A 21,735-nucleotide genomic window follows, 5' to 3' on the forward strand; every position below is an offset into this window, starting at 1 on the left:
GTAGGTATATGGTTAATGTGCGATTAAACATATTGTACGGATGTTATTGTTCATGTCGCAAAATATCCCTTATCATTAGTAAAAGCACACCAGTTTCTTACACTCCAAATTAAAGTATCCATTAAATTCTGGTCTCCAAAATTGTTATCAAGTGTTGACTCTTCTGCTAACGACTTATTTTTTATCTGCACAACTTGAGTGTAGGCTGAGCTTTAAATCCTATCTCAAGTGGCTCTTAGTCATTCCAAATGGATAGCTAAACCCGTAAAGAGCACATATCAAGTAGAAATGGAACAAACAAAACTATTAATTTGTAGAAGGTTCTGTTTACTTGAGACCGATATGAGAGCTTCAAGTCTGTTATTGTTTTAGTAATTCGAAGTGAGTGTATTTAAGGTCACGTAAACAACGGTCTCTTATTGGTATAGAAAACGGTTGTTTCGACATTGTGACAAACGGCACTGTTTGGTTCAAAGCTTTTTTGTTAGGTGCCTCTGTGCACTAAGTAACCTGACATGAGATAAGGCACTTTAATTAGTTGTTGGTGTCGAAAAGGTCGAAAAACCGGCTTTTTTAACACGCTTACTTCACAAAAAAAAATCACCTGTCTCGATAGGCCTATGTGCTTATAACAACTGACCAGGGTCTCACTTTGTGGCCTCATCCATCCCGAATCTCCATAGAAGAAATCACTTCAATAATTTCAGCTATTTTAGCGCAAAAGTTTAGAGGTACAAACACACTCCTTAAATGTTTTGCAACGAAACTGAGAAAGAAGAATATAAACAGCAATAATAAAATAATGGAATATTAAACTTATTTACTTGATCTTTTGGCTAAATTGTAATAGCTTTGATACTTAGTTCTAAAGAATTACCTTCGTTCGTTGCCAAATGCTGCTAGATTAATTTTCTCTTTCTAATCTACTACATTGTTGCAGATTACAGCATTGCTTAGAGACTATTTATTTTGCTACCAATAATGAACATCTATTTTAATACGTCCGCACTTCAAATAAGTATAACCAAACCGTATTACTTATAGATAATTTATTATACTGCTTAATCAACTAAACGAGATTAAAGGTGCATTCTACAAACATCAAAATCGTATAAAGTGAACCTCAACGCTGCACTAAAACAGTTCATGCTAGTTTCAAGCAATACTTTTTCATGAAATATGCACGAATAAAAACTCTTGTTGAAATCATCGATGCTCAATTAATTCATTTATTTGCATGTGTTGTGGTTAGAGTAGACTATCTTATTGGTGATTAGAGTTTCGTAAAAAAACCATTTGCCATATGCATAAGCGTTACGAGGCCATATTTAATAGCAACCGGTTGAAAATAGCTAGAATTAACATCTAGACTGTTTTTGTACATTAACTTATTATTCAGACTTGACACTTTAAAAACAAAAGAATAACGATTTATTCTAGCCGATGCTAGTATTGTATAAATGCTGATTTGGTTTTAACGAACATTTTATACTGAGCTTTGTTATTGTCCGTTAATATTATTAGACATAAACAAAGCAACAATGATGTAAATCTAGTTTTTTATTGCCTATGTTATGACAGAAGTAAAAATATTATGTGAGGTCAGGGCATAATGTTCTTTGTTACTTGCATGAGTGGTAATGACTATTACTTCTCACAAAGCCTGCAAAAAGACAATCTGTTTATGTAAAACACTGATATTCTGACCCCAGCATAATTGGGATTGAGAAGTACCTCAACGACGCAGTTCAATTTTATAAGGATTCTCCGTAACTTTGCGTATTTTTTAGTATTTATTCCTTTATACCTTGATTTCGTAAGGGCACGTAAAACAAAATGCTCATTCTATATACTCAACCATCAATTTTTTTAGAATGTATAACGAAAGGATGATTATGTTCTACCTCTTTTTATAATATATGTAAGCAGTTCAAATATATTTAAAAAATGGTTTTTTTTTTACTTTTCCAGAGAAACACCCTACATCTTTACATTTCACACCAAAGAGGACCATTCTACAAGGCCGAGTTCCAAACAGAGTTAGACCTGAAAAGGTTCCACATCGCAGACGTTACTGACAAACGTATATTCGTCTCTGTCATGCACACTGATTCTCTGGCTAACCTGTATGTGTCAGAGATAAGCAACAATTTCACACAGTACAACTTTGTATTGAGCTTGGAGCAGATATTGTGCTACTTCCCTGATGCTAATTGGAAGGATAGCTGGCTAGAGTAAGTAGTGATATTTTAAAAATAGAACATTATTCTTTTATTTTAATAATATTAGCCACTGGGTAGACAACACATAGAGTCACCATTAAAGTGGTTCAGAATTTACTTAAGAGTATGAAGCTACTAAAAAGTCATCAAGTTAAAGTATCAGAAAATATTTTGAAACTTTCCATCAATGTTTATTTATGTACGTGAGAGTTAAAATTGAAGGGAACGACATTGAGATATTATCATTAAAAAGACCTTGACTGCCTGCACAAAGAGTAATTTGTTGGCTGAATTTATTTATATCCATCTCAGGAATGTCGGTTTGAGGTGACATATTTTTATGTACGAACCAATCAACAACATTTCACTACGTAATACAGGTACTTGCTTTGTTTTAATATCATGTTATTTTCAGGGACGTGACAGAAGACCCATTTACGGATTTGTACCGCGTTGAAGGGTTGAAAGGCATTTACATAGCGTCGAGGGTTGATTCAAAGGCGCCCGTTTCAACACTTGGGCCGGAACATCTGATCTCGTTGATAACTTTCGACCATGGAGTCACGTGGTCACCTATCAATCCGCCCACTGAAGATGAGAATGGTATGTGGTATCTAATATAGTTATACTCTTTCTCTTATTGGAAGATCTCTTTTATTGACCCTCAAGGCCTGTAAAATCATTCTGCTTCCGTGATTGAATAACATTCTTTGAACTTTATGGTTTGCTAGATTTTTGTTTTTGTCTCATGCACTGAAGCAGCAAATTACAATCAAAGCTAGTATAATGCAGCAATATTTACTGTGGAAGAGAATCGAAAAAAAAAAACATTCCGATTGATGGAACTACGTGATGAAATATGCTAAATTTGTATGCAGAATAAGTAAAAAACTATTGCGTATATTTTAAGGTTAGTGAAAGTGTAGATTATCTAACAGATAATATAATCTACTTTACTACATTTACTTAGACACCACGACATTATTCGTCAAAGTACTTAAATCGGTCTGCTATATCAAGTACCTACATGTTACATAAGTACAAACGGCCTTGTTGAAAAAGTGTTAGAACTTCATGCAGGCTGGCTGTGTTAAACACTCTCACAAATGCATTTCTGATAGTGGTGGTTATTAAACATGAACCAATCATAATATGAATTAAAGAAATAATGATGTCAAGTGCATTGAAAATGCATTAGTTTGTACATACATACATTAGTTAAAATGCCTTTGCCTTGGTAACGAATTCTAATTGTATTTCCTGTTCATTTGCAAAGGTCACTAATTAATTATTGTTTCCTTATTTCCTTATGATTTCATATACCTATTTAAGTATTCTAGATATTTTAATGTTAAAATTAGTGCGAACGTTTTTGGTTAGAAATAATAAGGTTAAACCTTATTTCGAGAAAATTCCGTAATGCTTCACGAGTGTTTCTATCTACATCATAATAAGTAAAGCCATGTTTAGGTACGCTCAAGTCTGAGGCAATGAGGAAAACAGAGTAACAGTGAAGCATTTAATGTGTTAATAGGATTATTTGAAAATTGCCAGGCTAATTGCTTATTGTTTCTTGTTAGGAAATGTGTCCCTGAAAGTATACATATCGCTGTATAAATCGACTTAATATTGGTTTTGCTACAAGAAAAATATGTCTAGTCTCCACCTTATTGATTTTACCTCAGAAAAATCATCATCGTTTCTCCAATGCAGTCTTCATGTTTTCTCTCAAACTGCCTGTCAGTTTCCAGAATATTCGAAATAGTTATTTTAAGCAAAAGGCCTGGTATATAAATATAAAAGACACTTTCGTTTTTCAAAGTAGTTATTTAAAAAAAAGCGGGCGTTTATATTGACGCTGTAGGTACTTGGGTACTTAAAGAGTGTTTCTTTTGTTTTCAGGTAAACCATTGAACTGTCATATCGGGAACTCATGCAGTCTTCATTTATGTCAGAAGTTCAGTCAGCTGTACCCGGTTACAAGGTAAGACAGCGCATTTTATACTATACATACTTTATAATTTACTAAAGCTACTGGTCAAAAATAAACCTTAACCTTGTGATATACAGTGCATATTCGATAAATGTTGATGATAATGAATTTTCCTGGGTCAATTTTTGATTGACGATTGCTTTGTCCGTAACTAATTTAAGTTTTTCTTAATTATTATTGTTAATTAATTTTATTGTTGCTCAATATTATTAGTTACGACCGAAAACAATCGGTCATCAATCGTTTTTATCTTTATAGAATGAACAGGTTTTTATTTAGGAAAGTAAATTAGTGTTAGTGAGTTACATCTACAATATCATGGGTTTTCCTATAGAAACACTTCTAATAACTGTGGAGTTATCATTCGTTATCGCAAGCATTAGTCAACCATTCCTAGTTAATTCTAACAGTTTTTTGTTAATGTGAGGTAGGTACATAACTGATTGTATTTGTACTGTCTATCTTATTTGATAAATATTGCATCATATTTTGTTATATTGGTCCTCCTTATTAACGTTCTGAATGATTTCTTCGATAGTTTTTTCTTAGATTCGACGTTTAAGCTCAAAACCAAACTCGTTTTGCTATGAGATGCTAAAATTATCTTCTATGATCAAACTTCAAAATTTCCACTCATAACAGCCAATAATTTTGTAATCTGGGACCAAGTCCCAAGACATTTGTTTACAGTATGATCTCTCTACGGAAACAATTAACTTTTATCGTCGGTCAAAATATACAAAAGAAATTATAAACAACATATCGTATTATACCTTTATCTTCTTAGCAGCAAAGTCACCTTGAACTCTATGCCGGTCGATAATTCAATTGACATGCCCCTTCTGACGATATAACATATCTGTTTACTGCATAGTTTGTTGAACTATTTTATATAGGAAGAAGTTATTTATACACCTACTCTTTTGTTATTGATGCAGTCAAATGCTTGTCCATGATTGATTATAATTTTATAAACAAAAATGTTCATGGTTCAGAAACCGGACTCTAGTGTTTGTCGATTGACCGCATAGTGCCAGGATAATTGGCTGCATGTTTCGGGTTCTTCCCCGGGCACAGTTAAATTGTTCCGAGTTTAGTCTGTGATGAAAGTGGCGGGGATTGAATGTATGCGAGCTGCCCAAAACGAGATTATTGGCTCTCACTGAGGGAGTCCTATTTTCAGCAGTGGACGGCTACAGAGATGATGATAATGCTTGTGAAATATATGCACGAATGCACCCACGGACCGTTTTATTATTGTATAAGAAAAAATATCAACGTACGTTAAATTCTAATTTCGAAAGAGGTTTCATTATGGAAGATATTTCCTTAACCTACGTTATTCATACTAATCATGATTTATTTATAATACACACATATGGTCACGAGTTGACAACACAAACTTTTGTAGTCTCTCATATTTCTTGGAAAGATGTGTTTAGTTTAAAACTATGCCCTGTTAGGACATTGGACTGGATGATTCATTATCTACACAGTTCGATTGCTTTGTTAAATACCACAAATTACTTTATATAGCTGCATAGCAAATTAGTTTAATAGGAAAATAACACATAAACAACTGTTTAGTTACTTTCCGTCTTACCACAAAAACTTTTAAACGTCAGTTTATGCCTTGTCTAAAAAAATGTCAAATTATGACGTTGACATATGGTTCATTTTGCAGCCAAAATTTTATTAGACAAGTGTAAAACAGGGTTTAAAGTTTTTGTAGTAAGGCCCTATAAGTTTATTGTTTAATGCATAAACAATGATAAATCGAATAATACCTACATTACAAAGACTTAACTACTTATTTGAAAACACTTGGCTTTTTAATCTATCAGACAGTGTTGTATTAGTCATAACAAAATTGAAATTCAACTGTTAGTAATGTACTTTGTTGCTAACAAAACCCAGATTAACTAAAAAATAAAACATACATGACTAATTGATACTGTTACAAGGTCACTATAGAAATTGATAAACATAATTGTGTTAAACGAATTGTATGGGGAATGGATTAATTTGATGGTCATGAAGTATCAAATTAACCAATTAATAGTTGTGTTTTTTAATAATAAATGCTGATAAAGTTTAAATTACTTGCAGCCCACCAGGAAATGTGGTTGCGAATGGTGTGAGGTAAACTCTCATGAAAATACGAGTGAATTATACTACTTTAACATTGCTTTTATTTTATTTTGCACTGCACGGATATTATATTAAGTTACTCGTATTTAAACATCATTTTTATATATGATTTATATTGTTGTGATATTATGTTGAATTCATTAAGATTTTCTTCACCCATTTGTCAATAACAATAAAATATGTCAGTTTAATGTTTATTAGTGTGTCAGTAGAGCACCGTAGAACTAGTTTAAATGAACGACGTTTTTGTTTTTTTAGCATGGTGTTAGATTTGTGGGGTATTGGTGTTAGATCATTGTTTTATCTTTGATAGTACTAAAGTCCCTCCTTTAGAGTGGAATAGAACGGAAGGTGTCATAAAACATTTTCTATTCTAGGTCAGCAAGTATTATGAGCTCGAAATCGGCTCCAGGCATCATAATGGCAACCGGCGTTGTTGGCAAATCTCTCAAAGGCATTCCCGGAGTGTACATCAGTAGGGACGCCGGCCTCACGTGGAAGAGGATACTCAAAGACTATTACTTCTTCAACTACGGAGACCACGGCGGCGTCCTCGTAGCCGTCAAGTATTTCAAATCTCGCGGCGAAACCAGAAAGATATTATATTCCACAAACGAAGGCATCGAATGGAACTCTTATCAGTGAGTCATTTGTTGCATTTTATGTTATCATTATTTAATTAATTTATTTGCCGTTACTAACAATGATAATTTGTAGGTTCAATGCCGATGACCTGCGGATCTACGGGCTGATGACCGAGCCTGGAGAGAATACCACAACGTTTACTATGTTTGGGTCGGCGAATGAGCAGCATCAGTGGATTATAATCACGATAGACCTGAGAAACACTTTTGCTCGTAACTGTGGTGACGAAGACTACAAGTACTGGTCGCCGTCGCCTCCCAACTCTTCAGTGTCTTGTGTACTCGGCACTAGGAATACATTCCAGCGACGCGTAGCCCATACTAACTGTTACAATGGAATAGATTACGACAGACCCTTCAAGAAAGAGACTTGCGAATGTAGTCGCCGAGATTTTGAATGTGATTTCGGATTCATGCTAGCCGGCAACGAATGCATTCATAATAAATCATCCAAATATGACCCCTACGCCATTCCCGCTGATTGCCAACCGGGACACTTCTACAAGCGCACTAAGGGTTATAGGAAAATTGACGGCGATGTGTGCACGGTCTCCGGGTACTTATCTTATGTTCCAGATATGATTCCTTGCCCTATTGAAGAGCCAACTGAGTTCTTATTGGTAGCTTTGGGCACTAAGATCGCCCGCATAGATTTGTTCGATAATACCACAATTTACCCCGTAGTAAATGAAAGGAATATAGTAGCCATCGAATTTGACATGAAGAACAACTGCATATATTGGGCTGACATAGAATTAGACAAGATCAGTCGTCAATGCTTTAACAATGGGACAGCTGAAGAAGTGATTGTTGACAGAGACCTGGCAAGCATAGAAGGTATGGCGTTTGATTGGATTTCTAACGTTCTATTCTTCGTTGATGGATTGAGGAGAAAGATTGAAGCGGTCAGAACTGATATGACAGGAGATATCAGAATGAGGGTCACGATTCTAGACTCGACTGTTCTATCGAGACCACGAGGTATTGCAGTACATCCTAAAGCAGGTTACCTGTTCTGGACCGACTGGGACAGGAACAATCCCTCAGTATCGAGGTCAAATCTTGACGGTACGGACGTGAAGAAATTGTTCGGTAAACCAATCGTTAAGTGGCCTAATGGGATAACGATCGATCAAATGGCCGAGAGAATATACTGGGTGGACGCCATGGAGGATTACATCGCCAGCTCAGACTTAAACGGCAGATACTTCAGGAGAATCATGTGGAATGATGGCAGAGTGACGCATCCCTTCGCCGTCGCAGTATTGAAAGACAAGATGTATTGGGACGATTGGAAGGTTAAATCGATATTTGTGGCCGACAAAGATTCTGGATCGAATGTAATGACGATTAATGACTCATTCGTCGGTTTAATGGACTTGAAAGTGTTCGCACATTTTGTTCAGCACGGCAGTAATGCGTGCTCGTATAAGAATACGAGTTGCGATGCGATATGTTTGGGAGGGCCGGGCAATACGTTCAGCTGCCTGTGTCCTGATGGCTTGGTCATGAATCATGGGAAATGTATGTGCAGTAACAACACCGAGCCGTACGCTAACATGACCTGCCCGGAAACTGCAGTGTCTACTTGTGGACTGGTAAGTAGTGTATCACCTTAATATTATATTTTTTTATCATTTTATCTGAAAAAAAAAACTTTAGCAAAAGATCCTCTTAAAAAACAATGAAATACCATAAGGCCAGTAGCAATTGATTGCTCTTAACTGTAGGTAGTTGTTGTATAGTGTTCGAGGAGATTTGCTTATTTAAGAGTTCTCCCAACTTTCTATTATTTCAGTTAATTTACATACTTTATGAGTATGCCTTTGTTATGAATGTGTTATCTTTGCTATCAATGTCCCACGTCATACGTAAGGCGATTACGTGGTCTAGTAAACTGATATCTAAATAAGGATTAACGTGATTTATCATTTGTAAACAAAAGAAAATGCGAATAATAAAAATAGAAAGTATTTTTAGTAACATTTACCTTATACATATTTGATTTACAATCCTCATCCTCCGAGCCGTTTTTCCAACCATGTTGGGGTCGGCTTAAATTTGATTTACCAACTTAACAAATATTTTATCAAAACTAAAATTAAATAAAAATGTCAATTAACCCAACTGAGCTCAGTTGCAAGCTAAATAAGACATTATTTTTCGTGATCTGCAAACTACATCGAAAGGAGAATGACCACGACAATATGGACCACGGTACAGAGTTACGTCAATTCCAAAGTTGTTTTAGATCCCTACTAATATTATAAATGCAAAAGTAACTCTGTTTGTTACGCTTTCACGTCTAAACCACTGAACTGATTTAAATAAAATTTGGTACAGAGATAGAGTTGACCTTGAGATCTTTCTCACACATAGGATAGTTTTTATCCCGGACTTTTGAAGAATTCTCTTGGAAACGCGATATAACCGAACTCCGCGGGCGGAAGCTAGTGTGTATATCAACCAAATAACCATCTACAATTGCCATTTTGGAATCAAAACCCGCATTTCCAAGTTTTTTTTGAAAACTTAACCTCAAAATATAAATTTTCGTCGTGTATAGAGGTAAGTTTATAGGTCATAGTTTGCAGAGCAGATTAATTAGCATATCTGATGGGATAGAGACTTAAATAAATAAGTCCTGCCTTTATATTTCCTGGGAAAACAGTTACAAATACAAAAAAAGGAGGGCTATAACAAAACAATAGAATTCAAAGAGATTGCAAGATTCGCAAGATTCGAAGAAGATTCGCAATTTATTGACATTGGACTTTTTGACAGATACTAATACCAATGTTGCCACTAGATTTTAAATGAAAATCGATTACTCGAATAAATACACTCGACGATTTAGTTCTATAAACATTAATTTATTAAAGAGGTTCGATTTATATCAAACCGAAGCAAGATAAAAAAAAAGCTATGCAATTATTCATATGTATCGTTAGCCAACAAAGTGAAATTGCTTTAAAAAGTTTTGAAAGAAAATTATACGACTACGACTGCTAATTATTTCACACACATAGTAGTATTATCTCGCTTTATTATTTAAAAAAAAACCCGCGATTTGCTTTTCCATTGACCTTACATTTATATTAATTTGTAATCGTATAAGAAAAAAAAATCGATTAGAGTTGTCAATATATTTACTTATTTTGATTATGGCAACACTTTAATGTAAGAATAGCCGGCAGAAGGTAATTCATTTTATCAAAACAATTTTATAACTTATTAAGTTTACAAAATAAACCCCCATACAAAATTGACATTCTAATTGCAGAATGACTTCAAAAATAAAGAATTTTTAACTTGATGCATGAGAAAAACCAGTACCTACCGTTGATGGTCATGTTCCTTTATCTAAGCAATTTAACGTCGACCAAGCTAAATTGTATCTAACTTTTTAGTAGTATAGTTTTTTATGGTTATGTAACACCTGTTTGATTATAAGGTTAAGCCGCCTTAGACTGGAAATCTAAACCAACATATTTAGGAAAAGGCTAGCCAGATGATGATGAATTTTATTTAAATTCTTCAGGACCAATTCATGTGCAAGAACGGTAAATGCGTATCATCATTTTCCCGATGCGACGGCAACAACGACTGTGGTGATACGTCCGATGAGGTCGGCTGTATGTGCGTACCTCCCATGATTATGTGCGACAACTCGCGGTGCTACCTACCTCATTGGAGATGCGACGACGATATAGATTGCGCTGACAAGAGCGACGAAAAAGGTTCGTATTGCTTTTTGTTTCTTTTTTTATATAAAAGGAGGTTCTCAGTTTGACCTCTATGATAACTTTTTTGTAAGCTATTATCTCGCGTTTGGCTTGGATTAACCGGTTTTCAGCATAGTATATTTTTCCTTATGACATCTTGTGTGGTGAGTCCGAATAGTATGTCTTTTAAATTAAGAACTGCTAAAGTGGATCTAAAAAAATTAACGATACCAGAAATGTTTTAAGTAACTCACGGTGCAATAAAAAAATCACAATTCTAAGTATATTGACACTAGTACATAATAAGTCACGCTACGCTACACTCTAATATCAAGCCTGTAATTCAGGTACGTGACGTAGATACATTTTTTATGATAAAACATAAAATACCAATTAAATAGGTATACTCTAACATTATCTATAATCATACCCATATTAACCCCCGCAATATTACCTATACTTATTTTAAGGCTCAAGAGTTGGCACAAGTGGCCCGATTACTAAAATTCTTATAATGTTAGATAGCCTATTTAACAGGAAGTCTACAAGCTAGTACATATATATTTTTTTTCTGGAATAATTCCCTGTAAAAGTAAGTGAAACTACTGAAGCGAGCAATTTTATGAATAAACGTCAAATGTCTTTCAGATTGTGGGCCCCGTAACTGCACAGAGAATAAGTTCCAATGCGACAACGGACATTGTATCGAGAAGCGATGGGTTTGCGACGGAGACGACGATTGTAGAGACGGATCCGATGAGAGGAATTGCACGGTAAGTGCTTTTGTCAACAAGAGTTTGGCTGTCGCCAAACTTAATGACGGCTCGCAGTCAAATTCCGAGCACAGGGACGCGCATGAGGCTCAAAGCCTTCGCATACCTTTGCTACCAGCTATAGAATAATGGTTTTGTCGCAGTGTCTTGTACGTTGTTCAAAACAAACGACGACAAAAAGTTGGCAAAAAACTTAAGTAGAATTTCTAAATAAGTCAATCATTATAATCATCATTATCACACTCTTCATGCTTGTACTAAAATAAACAGTGGATTTATAATTTTGTTCTAAATATCTTTTGAACGTTATGTTATTTATCCAACATAGTGCATTTAAAAATACTGTTCAATTCTCTGTTCAGTCGTGTTATTAAAAAAAAAATCAACAGAGAGCTAGTGTATCGTAATTTCGCCGAATAACGTACATGTCAGGATGGCCGAGCGGTCTAAGGCGCCAGACTCAAGGTACACCTTGCTCATTGAACGTGAGTGCGAGTTGTTCTGGTCCTCTCTGAGGGCGTGGGTTCGAATCCCACTTCTGACAAACTTTTTGGATATGATTGTAAGTTTTTTGGTGAAAATTTAAATTTAATTTTGGTATATGTGAAATTAAGATAACTTAGCAGTACTTAAGTCTTTTTATAGGTACTTTGATTATTGTAGTTTTTAGGTCTCTGTATTTTCACTTGTGCATTTATTTTTTAGTAATAAGCATATTATTTTATGTTGATATAATTCATTTTCATGTTCGCTAGTAGTAAGTTATGACATATGTACTGTGTGGCGCGTTTCAGTGTTTTTAATCGGTATTTTTTTTGTATCTACAAAAAAGGTATTTCTGTTTCTGGAACGCGTACAGTCGTTATGTGATGACGATATGTAATGTCAAACTTGCATATAATAAACGAATTCATTATTTCATTGCTTATCATTTTTCATTTCATTTCTTATCATGTTTAATTTCATTTCATTGCAATATTTTTACGAAGAGCGACCGACCTGACGCGACGTTAAAACATGACCTGGACAATACTATCATTCGCATTATTAGTGTTCACACTACGCTTCATGATTGGCACACCCCTTCAAAAAAATGTAAAGCAAAATCAAAATTCGACAGGTTCAAACAAAGCGTCCAGACATTATAGAAAGTTGTTCCGGCAACGGTTTCGCTTGCACCAACGATAGTACTCACGACGCTCACCCTTGCATCCCCAACTCCTGGGTCTGTGACGGGGAGAAAGATTGTGACAACGGAGAAGATGAGAGCGAGGAACATTGTAAGGACTCCACTTGTGCGCCGACCATGTTTAGGTGTCCCAGTGGCAAATGTATCTTCAAGTCTTGGGTAAGTTGCAGTCTTTTGTTTATGAATTTTTTGGTATCTGGTACTCATGTTATTCCAGTAGTCCTGCAAGTTAAAAGTAAAAATATTTGTAAAATTTTAAAAGCATTTTCCTTCTTAGGTATGCGACGGCGAGAACGACTGTGGCGATGATCACCATTCAGATGAGAAAAATTGCACCAACACCAATCATTCGAAATTGCTCCCTATTCCCGGCACAGATAAGCCTAATTTCCCTAGCAACGGGGCCTGTTTGGATTGGATGTTCAAATGTGACAATGGCCAGTGTTTGCCCGACTGGTGGAGATGCGACGGCGTCAACGATTGCGGAGAAGACGACCGGTCCGATGAGATCGGGTGTGGAATGCCCGAACTCAGACCGGTCACGCCCGAACATCATACGCCTATTACCAGAAAGTGTGGGAAGAACGATTTCACTTGTGCCCCTGGTAAGTAATACTATCCATGTGTTAATGATGTCTAACCCAGCGACATTTTATGATGATTAAAGTCACTCCTTAGTGAAGGATTTCTTTAGGCTTAAGTAACCGTTAAATATCTCCGAGACCCGGGGTCAGTCTCATTATAGGTGTTCCAGTGGTCCTACTTACATGCTAAAAGTCATAAACTGTGAATGTCATTAACTTCTTTATATCAATCTACTTCTATAGCTATAAGACTATTATTACTCATTAAAAAAAAAATACAAACACATTACAAAAACATCCTTAAGTACCAACTTCTCAACTAAAATACGTCCTTTAGGTCTTTGCATACCACTGCAATGGGCCTGCGACGGCGCAGTAGACTGCCTGGACGGGTCTGACGAGCGGGACTGCCCGGCTCGCGGCGCCATCCCCCCGCGCTGCGGGCTGGTGGAGACGCCGTGCCGCGACGGCAGCGCCTGCGTGCGTACCGAACAGATCTGCGACGGACACTTCGACTGCGAGGACAAGAGCGATGAGATGAACTGTCCTGGGACCTCGGTAAATAGCCACTAATCATAAACAATAACTTTTTAAAAAAATATGCCCCTTGTTAATATAATAATAACTAGCTTCTGCCCGCGGTTTGACCCGCGTCCCGGATGGTGACAAAAACTCTTATGTCCTTCTCCCGGGTCTAAGCTACCTCTAACTTTCGGTTCTTCTAACTTTCTTTTCTCTAATGTATATATGTAGATAGTATTTATTTATTTGTTCAGAATGTAGGTATTTACAATAAGGTGGTTACAGAAATGTTGAAGAATCCTAGTACATTCTACCATTTTGGCATGCAAACATGAAGGGGGTAAAAATGTTTTGCCCCTTTTTAACGCGCTGTTAAATATCTCTGAATACTACAAACCTTTTTACAGAGTCACAAACCAACAGTCGAATGTCCTCGAAGCTACCTCATGTGTGACGATGGTACGAACTGCGTATCACTGTTAGGCGTCTGCAATGGCCGACAAGACTGTTACGATGGTACTGATGAGCTCAACTGCACCAACGCGGCTACTGAAAACACCCACATGTATCAAGTGAGTCGAGTGAGTCAAACTTGTGTTACGGAAATGTGCCTTATGTGCTTGGGATATGGTTCAAAATCGACTGTGATGATTTGCTTTAAGTAGATGTGTGTTGCAAATATACTTCAGGGTACGTCGTCTTACAGAAATCGCCTTGCTAAATAAAATATAACAGCATCTTTGTGTTACAAACTATTTTGCAATATACCTGGTTTATTAACTTCTAATATTATTATTATTATTCCTCGTTATTATTACAATATCTCACATCTATGTGTGGTTATTTGATGGCACGGGCCGAAGCCAAGTGCTTTAAAAAATTATGAGTTTAGAAATTTTCTTGTTAATCTACATGTATTCAGGATTACTGCTTTTTGCAGTAGTAGATACGTAGATGGACTAATTTTTAATGTATTTAGGCTATTGTGCAAGGTCTTTGGGATAACTCCCGTGCTGGATATTATGATGGGGATAGTTTTGGTATGACTGATATTCCATTGCGTTCCATTATTATTAACTTTATTATTAACTTTGTGTTCTAGTTAATATACCTAATTGAATAACTTCTAATATTATTATTATTAACTTTGTCTTCTAGTTCCTAAGCATCGGCGTAGACCAGTCTTCGATAAACTCGACGAGTTTCCTCATATCATGCTGGATGGCTCAACAGAAGACGGTACTCTATAGCTTCTTGCCGTCCATAGCTAAAGTCAGCGATGGAGTCTGGTCCAACAAGACTTGGACTAACGACAGTATTTATAGGTAAGATAATACTTATTACTATACTCCATTTGACTAGGCAATTCACTAAAGGATTTTTTATACAAGTACATATCAAACAACTACCTAAACTACTGTTTTAAATACATACCACAAAAACTTTAATCTGTTGAACACTTGTCTAAAAAATATTCAGATTATGAAGTTGAAATAAGGTTCGTTTCGCAGCCACAATTTTATAAGACAAGTGTTCAACAGATGTTAAAGTTTTTTTGTTGTAACGATGATATTGATTTTATTAATTTAAGAATTGTTGTAATGTTTAATTAACATATATTTTTAAAATATTTAATTTTTAAACTGAGTTGTAAAAGTTACGTTTGTTGTGTATAATGTCATATCAGGACTATATTTTTAGATAAGTACCTACTCAAATACTGTACTGCACTTGTCTATCTTAGTGAGGCAAAGTTACCCATGAACTGAACTTTTGGTAATATTGTTTTTATTTTTGTTGATAGGTTTACGGATTTGGAGCCATACACGAATTACAACGTTACCTTCTACATAAGAGACAGCAAGTCGAATAAAACTTATCCCTCTTTGAAATATGTTAACACTACCACTGGGGAAGGAGGTAAGTTACAACATCTTTCTAGTAGTTGTGTTATTTTAAGATAAAAAATGATTTTTAAAGAGAATACTTGAGAAATAATACTTCCAAGTCTTAACCAGCCTTATAAGCTGGCCAGCTGATGGTGTTATACAAAATATCTGTAACATTTTCTTTTTTAATATTTTTCCAGTACTCCTCAGTAATTTCTTTAACCACTTACCTCTCATAACACTTATAACCACTTGTTATATTTACTTACATTCAAACTGTAATATTTTTCTCTAGAACCGTCCCCACCCATTCGTCTAAGTGTGAGACAGCTAATCGGTCGCCGCATCAACATAGTGTGGGACCGTCCGGAACAACCGCGCGGAAACATTCGCTACTACACTCTGTACTACGCCCCACCACTCCCCCCAGTCGACAAGATCATACCGGCCAACGGTAATAAGACCTTGTCCGTCGATGTCACTGGATTCTTCGAACCCTTCAATAACTATTCCTTCTGGGTAAGTCTCTAAACTTAAAAGACTCCAGTGCAGAAACTACTGAACCGATTTCAAAAATACTTTCACTACTGGGATACCAGGGAATAGTGTAAACTATTCCCTGGTATTGTCTTCATTTTATTCGGGTACGGGAAGAAGTTCCCCGGGACGCGGATGAAACCGCAAGAAACAACCAGTTATAAGATTAATATAGGTAATAAGCGACTACGCTTCCTATTCTTAATCATCAGTTTATACATATAACTTACTATTTATATGTATAACTGAATAAACACTATGTATTTGACCAGTTTTGCTGTCAATTTGTGCTGTGTTAGAAAATTGCATGAGGCTCCATACCGTCATACTAGCTCTCTACTACTTCATATTCATTTCGTACCTTTTTCACAGATTACTAAACCCTATTAGAGAAAAGCCCTTTAGAAGAAAAAATATTTATAAAAACTTACCATTTCACGTTCACAGGTGACAGCTTCAAACGGCGCTTTCACATCGAAATCATCTCAAGTCATGAACATAACGTTTGACCCGGCTAACGATGTGGATGACCTAGTGAATGCCAGTATGACGACACTGAATGCCAGCGCGGTCAGGCTCGAGTGGCATCAGATACGCAATGTCGATGGGTACATCGTGAGGATGAGATTGCCCCCCGAATATGCTATTCGCGAACCTGTTACTACTAAAGCTACTAATATTACGCGTAAGTTGTGTTTTTTTAAATTAAAATTTTGCTAAAGAAAGAGGATGGTATGTCAGTAAAAATAATGACAATAAAGATAGTAGGAAATTGAGTAACTTGAAGTTGAATTTCGTCAAATAATGAAAGACTGTTTTTTTGAATACATGCCACATTTGAAAATAAGCACAGATTTATTTAAACTAAACATTATTTTAATCGATCAGTTGTTAAAAAGCGTTTTTTAGCAGAAACTTTAATTATGTAATATCGAACAGACATGGTATAAAAAAAATATCAAACTTGCTTATAAACTTAAATAACTTCACTTTTTCTTTCAGTTACCAACCTACCCCCTGGCGTATTAACATACATCGACATAAAGGCTTACAAGAACAACGTATTTGGCGATCCATTCACCATCCCGTTACGAACGGCGGGAACCAAAGACGAGACGCTTAACTTTACCGCCATTTTGTCCAAAGAGAAGAAAACGTCTGTACAAGTTGTATGGGGACCGCCCGCTGGTGATCGGTACAAAAATAAGGAGTTAGAATACGAAGTGCATTACACTAATATGATACATAGAACTAATCCTGGGGAAATGTCGAATGGTAAGTTCTTTTGTGTTTGTGATATTTGGAAACTTGAATTATATGTAATAATTGTCTCATTTTTCTCGAGGTGAACTGTGTTGAATATGTAGTGGTGACGTGAAAATGAAGAAAAAAAAAAACAATTTTTAGATGTTTGTAGCTTAGTGTAGTGACTATTTATAGTTTAAAGGTGGTTACAGCGATAGTCTCAGTAGTTTAAATGCTAGTTTTTGGAGATTCTATAAAGTTGACATATTTGTAAGCACGAATTAGGGATTGATGTCGGTTAAAATGAGGGTATATTATATCTATAAATTTTAAAGTTTTTTTTTGTCTTAATAAAAATTGCTTAGGCTATAGAACATGTTATTTATCCTTAATTACTCTTTTTTATGTGAAATCATAATATTATTTACCAGGGCCGCAGTAATTCCATCTCTTTAGATAGACTATAAACGAAATATTTCTCTTGTACAGACACCCGCATTATAACAAAGAACACGAGTGTGCTAATAGAAGGCTTGCACGCGTGTGAGAGCTACGTGTTCACCGTGGGGCTGCGAGGCGGACCGCTCGCCAAGTTCGTCGAGATCATTACCAGGGAGAATGATAAGTGAGTACAGATAATAGATTTACATTAAAAATGTCTATAACATGAACGGTGAACGCAAAAAAAGGAAAATAATTACGATTTTCGACCATTTTTAATCTCAAGAAATTATAGCATAGTTTCACATAATGTTTGAAGATTTTTTTTCAAAAGTACACATACTGGTTTTTTCCTAAAAAGTACAGCCAAGTCAACTTCAGGTCAATGGTAACAGTTTTATAGGAATATCGTACTTATTACTATCGAGTTAAGGTGCATGACAGTTACCACTGATGTGCAGTCTACTGTACGTCTGCAAAACATTTATTTTTTATAATACATAGAGCCAAATTGTTACATACTGCCACATGAGATTATTAAACATGTGTTTGTGTCCGTTGTAAAAACTAACGTTATGTTATTTCAGGGCTCCAGTGAAGAACTTGCGCGTTGAATATGACGAGGACAAAGCTGAAATGAAGATCCTATGGGACGCCAACTGCAACGCTCTGAGTAAAGCAGCCACGTATTTGGTAAGATTTAAATATTATTTCTTTGAAGTTCTAAATAGTGGACGATCTACTGTTGTGGGCCCTGCAGGCATAACAATAACTCAATTTATTTGTCACGTTACACATTTATACTATGGCCTTATGTGTTCTCCCTTAACTACAGCTCTTTATATTATACTCCTCTTATGTACTACCCTGTCATGTCTTCTTATGTCCTACGTTATGTTCTAACTCTCAATACTTCCTTATACGATGTACACTTTGCCTAACTGCCTACCGTGTAATCTTTTCCTTCTCGTTTCAATCCATCCTAAGGTTGTCTGGAAGAGATCGCTCTTAGCGATAAGACCGCCTACTAGGTTAAGATCAAAAATGTAAAATTGGTGTACCTAATAAAGTATATCTATCTACCTCTATTAACCCCCTTATATACTCCCTTGTCCCTTATGTACTCTCCCTGTGCACTGCCATATGAACTCCCCTATATAATTCATTATATTATACTCCTCACTATCCTTACGTACTATCAATATATACCCCTAATTAATCACGTATCCCCAGAATGAAATTCATATCGTCATCTAACAGAGAATATTTATTCTCTTTCTAGCTCGACATAACCGAACTGACGAATAACAAGGAGAGCCACTACGAATTGGTGCCGTCGAAGTCGTCAAGCTATTCACACGTCATTGTCAATGTACCCGTCGGTGGACGATACAATATTTGTGTCCATGTGAGTTGTGTGTTTCTTTATTATGTACTTACTGTTCTTAGGGGTTTCATTCGTGTCTCGTCGTGTTTCGTGTCTGAATAAATCTGTCTAAGTTATGGGAAAAATTAGAATTATTGGCACGCATTTATTTTTCCTTTATTGTATCAAATCAAAGGATCTTGAATAACCGTCTTTTAATTCTGCATGTAGGTATCTCGTTGTAATTACCAGATTTCCTTGTGTTTTCATTTTTCGGAGAACTTACGGCTTAATAAACAATATGACACCTGAATAATATAGATCTTCATGTATGTCGTTCTTGTCAAATTGAATAGCAATTCGTAACCATCTTCGAAAAAGTTGTGTACTTTTTCAGCAGAGCGAATCTTGGATGCTGTAAAGGATCCGAAACGTTGGGAATCCGTAGAAGTATATAGTTTTATTTGGCTGCTATTAAGTTTGGCACGAACTTATGTAAATATTTGTGGTGACAGGTGAATGTAGAAGACGCAGCGCTGCAGTGTACCCAGGTGCGAGGTCAGCGCCTGCAGCCGCCCAGCGGCGTGCTGGCGTGGCTGTCGCCCAACGGACACGTCATGGTCAGCTGGGACGCCGGGGCACCGCACAAGTTAGTACATAAATATGCTTCATTTTATATAGTTTTTTTATCATATTTTTTTCATTTAAGCCCAATGCGTTAACATGAAAACGAAAATAAATAATTGTAATAATATGAAACAAATACCCTTGCCTTTATATTATCTATGGTTTGCTCCTGGAAAATAGCAATTTCAAATATCAATATCGAAATCTTATACTATACAAATATCGAATCGAATAAAATCGAATATAAAAATCCATATAAATATCGAATAGGATTTAAATCATTTACGTCAATAATCGGTGGCTTTTTGATGTTGCCAAGGTTGTCTAAAAGAGTCATTATATATTGCAACCCGGGGAACGTAAGATAGGTTTAAGGAATTGGTTGTGACAGCGGGAGCAGTTGTGTAACCCATAGGACGTAGGAGTCAATGAAAGTCTTCACGCCATTATTTGTCTTTGAGTGTTATTTCAACATTTTCTAGCCCAAAAATTACTACTAATTTATTTTAAAATTATTATTTAATCCGCCAGGAACGAATACGAAGTGATAGTCTCTGAGAAGGAGATCCCAGAAGACTTGCTTCACCCCACTGAAGATATGCGCACGATGAAGGCGGAGATGTCACCCTGCCTCATGGCGTCGCCCGAGGGGGTGACGGGGCCGCTGTACGTCGGCGTCAGGACTGTCACCCCGGAGGGGTACTACAGCGATCTTAGTGAAGTGCATACTTTGACTATGGAAGGTAAGCAGCATTAATGTTCAAAAAGAAAGTAGATCAGGTTTTGAAAAACTAAGTTGTGCATTGTGCTACTTACTATTAGTTGTAGCAGTGTGACTGTCTTTTTTATTTCGGGTGACTATGACTCATTCATATTTAACTTATAAAAATGTGTAGGTAAAAGTGTGTAGGTAGCTGGAAAGGAAATGAATTCTTTGATTGTTTTTCTCGCATGCTTTTTTGTTATTGTACAAGAGCCAACTTTTCTAGGCCATTTCATCATCATCTTCCGAGCCTTTTTCCAACTAAATTTGGGGCGGCTTCCAGGTATAGTAGCTGATAAATGATCAGCTACTACATTGTTTGTGTAAATAGCCGCGTACTGACCAAGCGAGCGGCTTTTTACATTTGCTGTAGCACGCATGCCGCGCGAAGCGGCCTCGGTCTATAAGTTTTCTAATTCGAGGCTGCCTCACCCGGCAAGGCCGAGCCATCGTGAGCATCAGTTTAACTTGAGGCAAAACACTACCGTCTTGAGTGAGCGCTGTAAACGTACTGAGGCGCCATTGAGCATCGACAAAAACCGACAACGCTCGGCTCGGACCGCGGCATCCTCGGGCGAGTCAGCGCGTGCGTTTGCCTCTGGCGAGGCACGTCTTGACCGACCGAGGATTTGCCTCGCGAGGCTGCTCGATCAATCATTACAGTTATCGGCACGGATAATGAGCTCGGCGGAAGAGTGGGGATCGCTTTGCGCACTGTACACTTAAGGCAATAAACCAATAAATCACTTCTGCGCAGGTGAAGGTCAGGGCTCAATATCCTTGCCGATGATTATACGCAGCTAATGATAAACCTATTTCCCCAATATGTGCAGCGTCGGAGCTGGAGGGTCCGTCCCCGCTGCGCGCGATGTGGTGGGGCTGGGGCGGAGCCCTGCTAGCGTGTGCAGTGCTGGGCGGAGCCCTGCTGCACGTGCTGCTGCGGCACCGGCGCCTGGCGCGCTCGTTCCTGCGCTTCACGGCGCACACGCCGCGCTACGACAGCCGCCGCGGACAGGCCATTATTGGCGACCACGGTATGTACACATACTTCTATACTCTGTTTT

General features: G+C 36.8%; 1 protein-coding gene and 1 non-coding gene across 2 annotated transcripts in view; both read left to right on the forward strand.

The window, feature by feature from the left end:
* LOC110384471 (small ribosomal subunit protein eS19A) overlaps positions 1 to 21,735 on the forward strand; it is a 36,056-nt gene that overhangs the window by 12,662 nt on the left and 1,659 nt on the right. The window contains exons 9-31 of the mRNA XM_049844567.2: positions 1,972 to 2,234; positions 2,638 to 2,825; positions 4,125 to 4,206; positions 6,325 to 6,357; positions 6,744 to 7,007; positions 7,084 to 8,608; positions 10,552 to 10,750; positions 11,384 to 11,508; positions 12,629 to 12,856; positions 12,975 to 13,302; positions 13,619 to 13,839; positions 14,211 to 14,384; positions 14,962 to 15,128; positions 15,608 to 15,723; positions 15,988 to 16,211; positions 16,677 to 16,914; positions 17,232 to 17,504; positions 17,964 to 18,099; positions 18,503 to 18,608; positions 19,198 to 19,323; positions 19,797 to 19,930; positions 20,440 to 20,651; positions 21,505 to 21,705. Of these exons, the coding sequence (XP_049700524.2) occupies positions 1,972 to 2,234; positions 2,638 to 2,825; positions 4,125 to 4,206; positions 6,325 to 6,357; positions 6,744 to 7,007; positions 7,084 to 8,608; positions 10,552 to 10,750; positions 11,384 to 11,508; positions 12,629 to 12,856; positions 12,975 to 13,302; positions 13,619 to 13,839; positions 14,211 to 14,384; positions 14,962 to 15,128; positions 15,608 to 15,723; positions 15,988 to 16,211; positions 16,677 to 16,914; positions 17,232 to 17,504; positions 17,964 to 18,099; positions 18,503 to 18,608; positions 19,198 to 19,323; positions 19,797 to 19,930; positions 20,440 to 20,651; positions 21,505 to 21,705 (5,563 nt within the window). The remainder of the gene's footprint in view (positions 1 to 1,971; positions 2,235 to 2,637; positions 2,826 to 4,124; positions 4,207 to 6,324; positions 6,358 to 6,743; positions 7,008 to 7,083; positions 8,609 to 10,551; positions 10,751 to 11,383; positions 11,509 to 12,628; positions 12,857 to 12,974; positions 13,303 to 13,618; positions 13,840 to 14,210; positions 14,385 to 14,961; positions 15,129 to 15,607; positions 15,724 to 15,987; positions 16,212 to 16,676; positions 16,915 to 17,231; positions 17,505 to 17,963; positions 18,100 to 18,502; positions 18,609 to 19,197; positions 19,324 to 19,796; positions 19,931 to 20,439; positions 20,652 to 21,504; positions 21,706 to 21,735) is intronic.
* Trnal-caa (transfer RNA leucine (anticodon CAA)) lies at positions 11,936 to 12,052 on the forward strand. Its single transcript has 2 exons — positions 11,936 to 11,973; positions 12,008 to 12,052. It is a non-coding gene; the product is annotated as a tRNA-Leu (tRNA).

The sequence above is a fragment of the Helicoverpa armigera genome, chromosome 16 (genome assembly GCF_030705265.1).
Source record: "Helicoverpa armigera isolate CAAS_96S chromosome 16, ASM3070526v1, whole genome shotgun sequence".
Lineage (NCBI taxonomy): Eukaryota > Metazoa > Arthropoda > Insecta > Lepidoptera > Noctuidae > Helicoverpa > Helicoverpa armigera.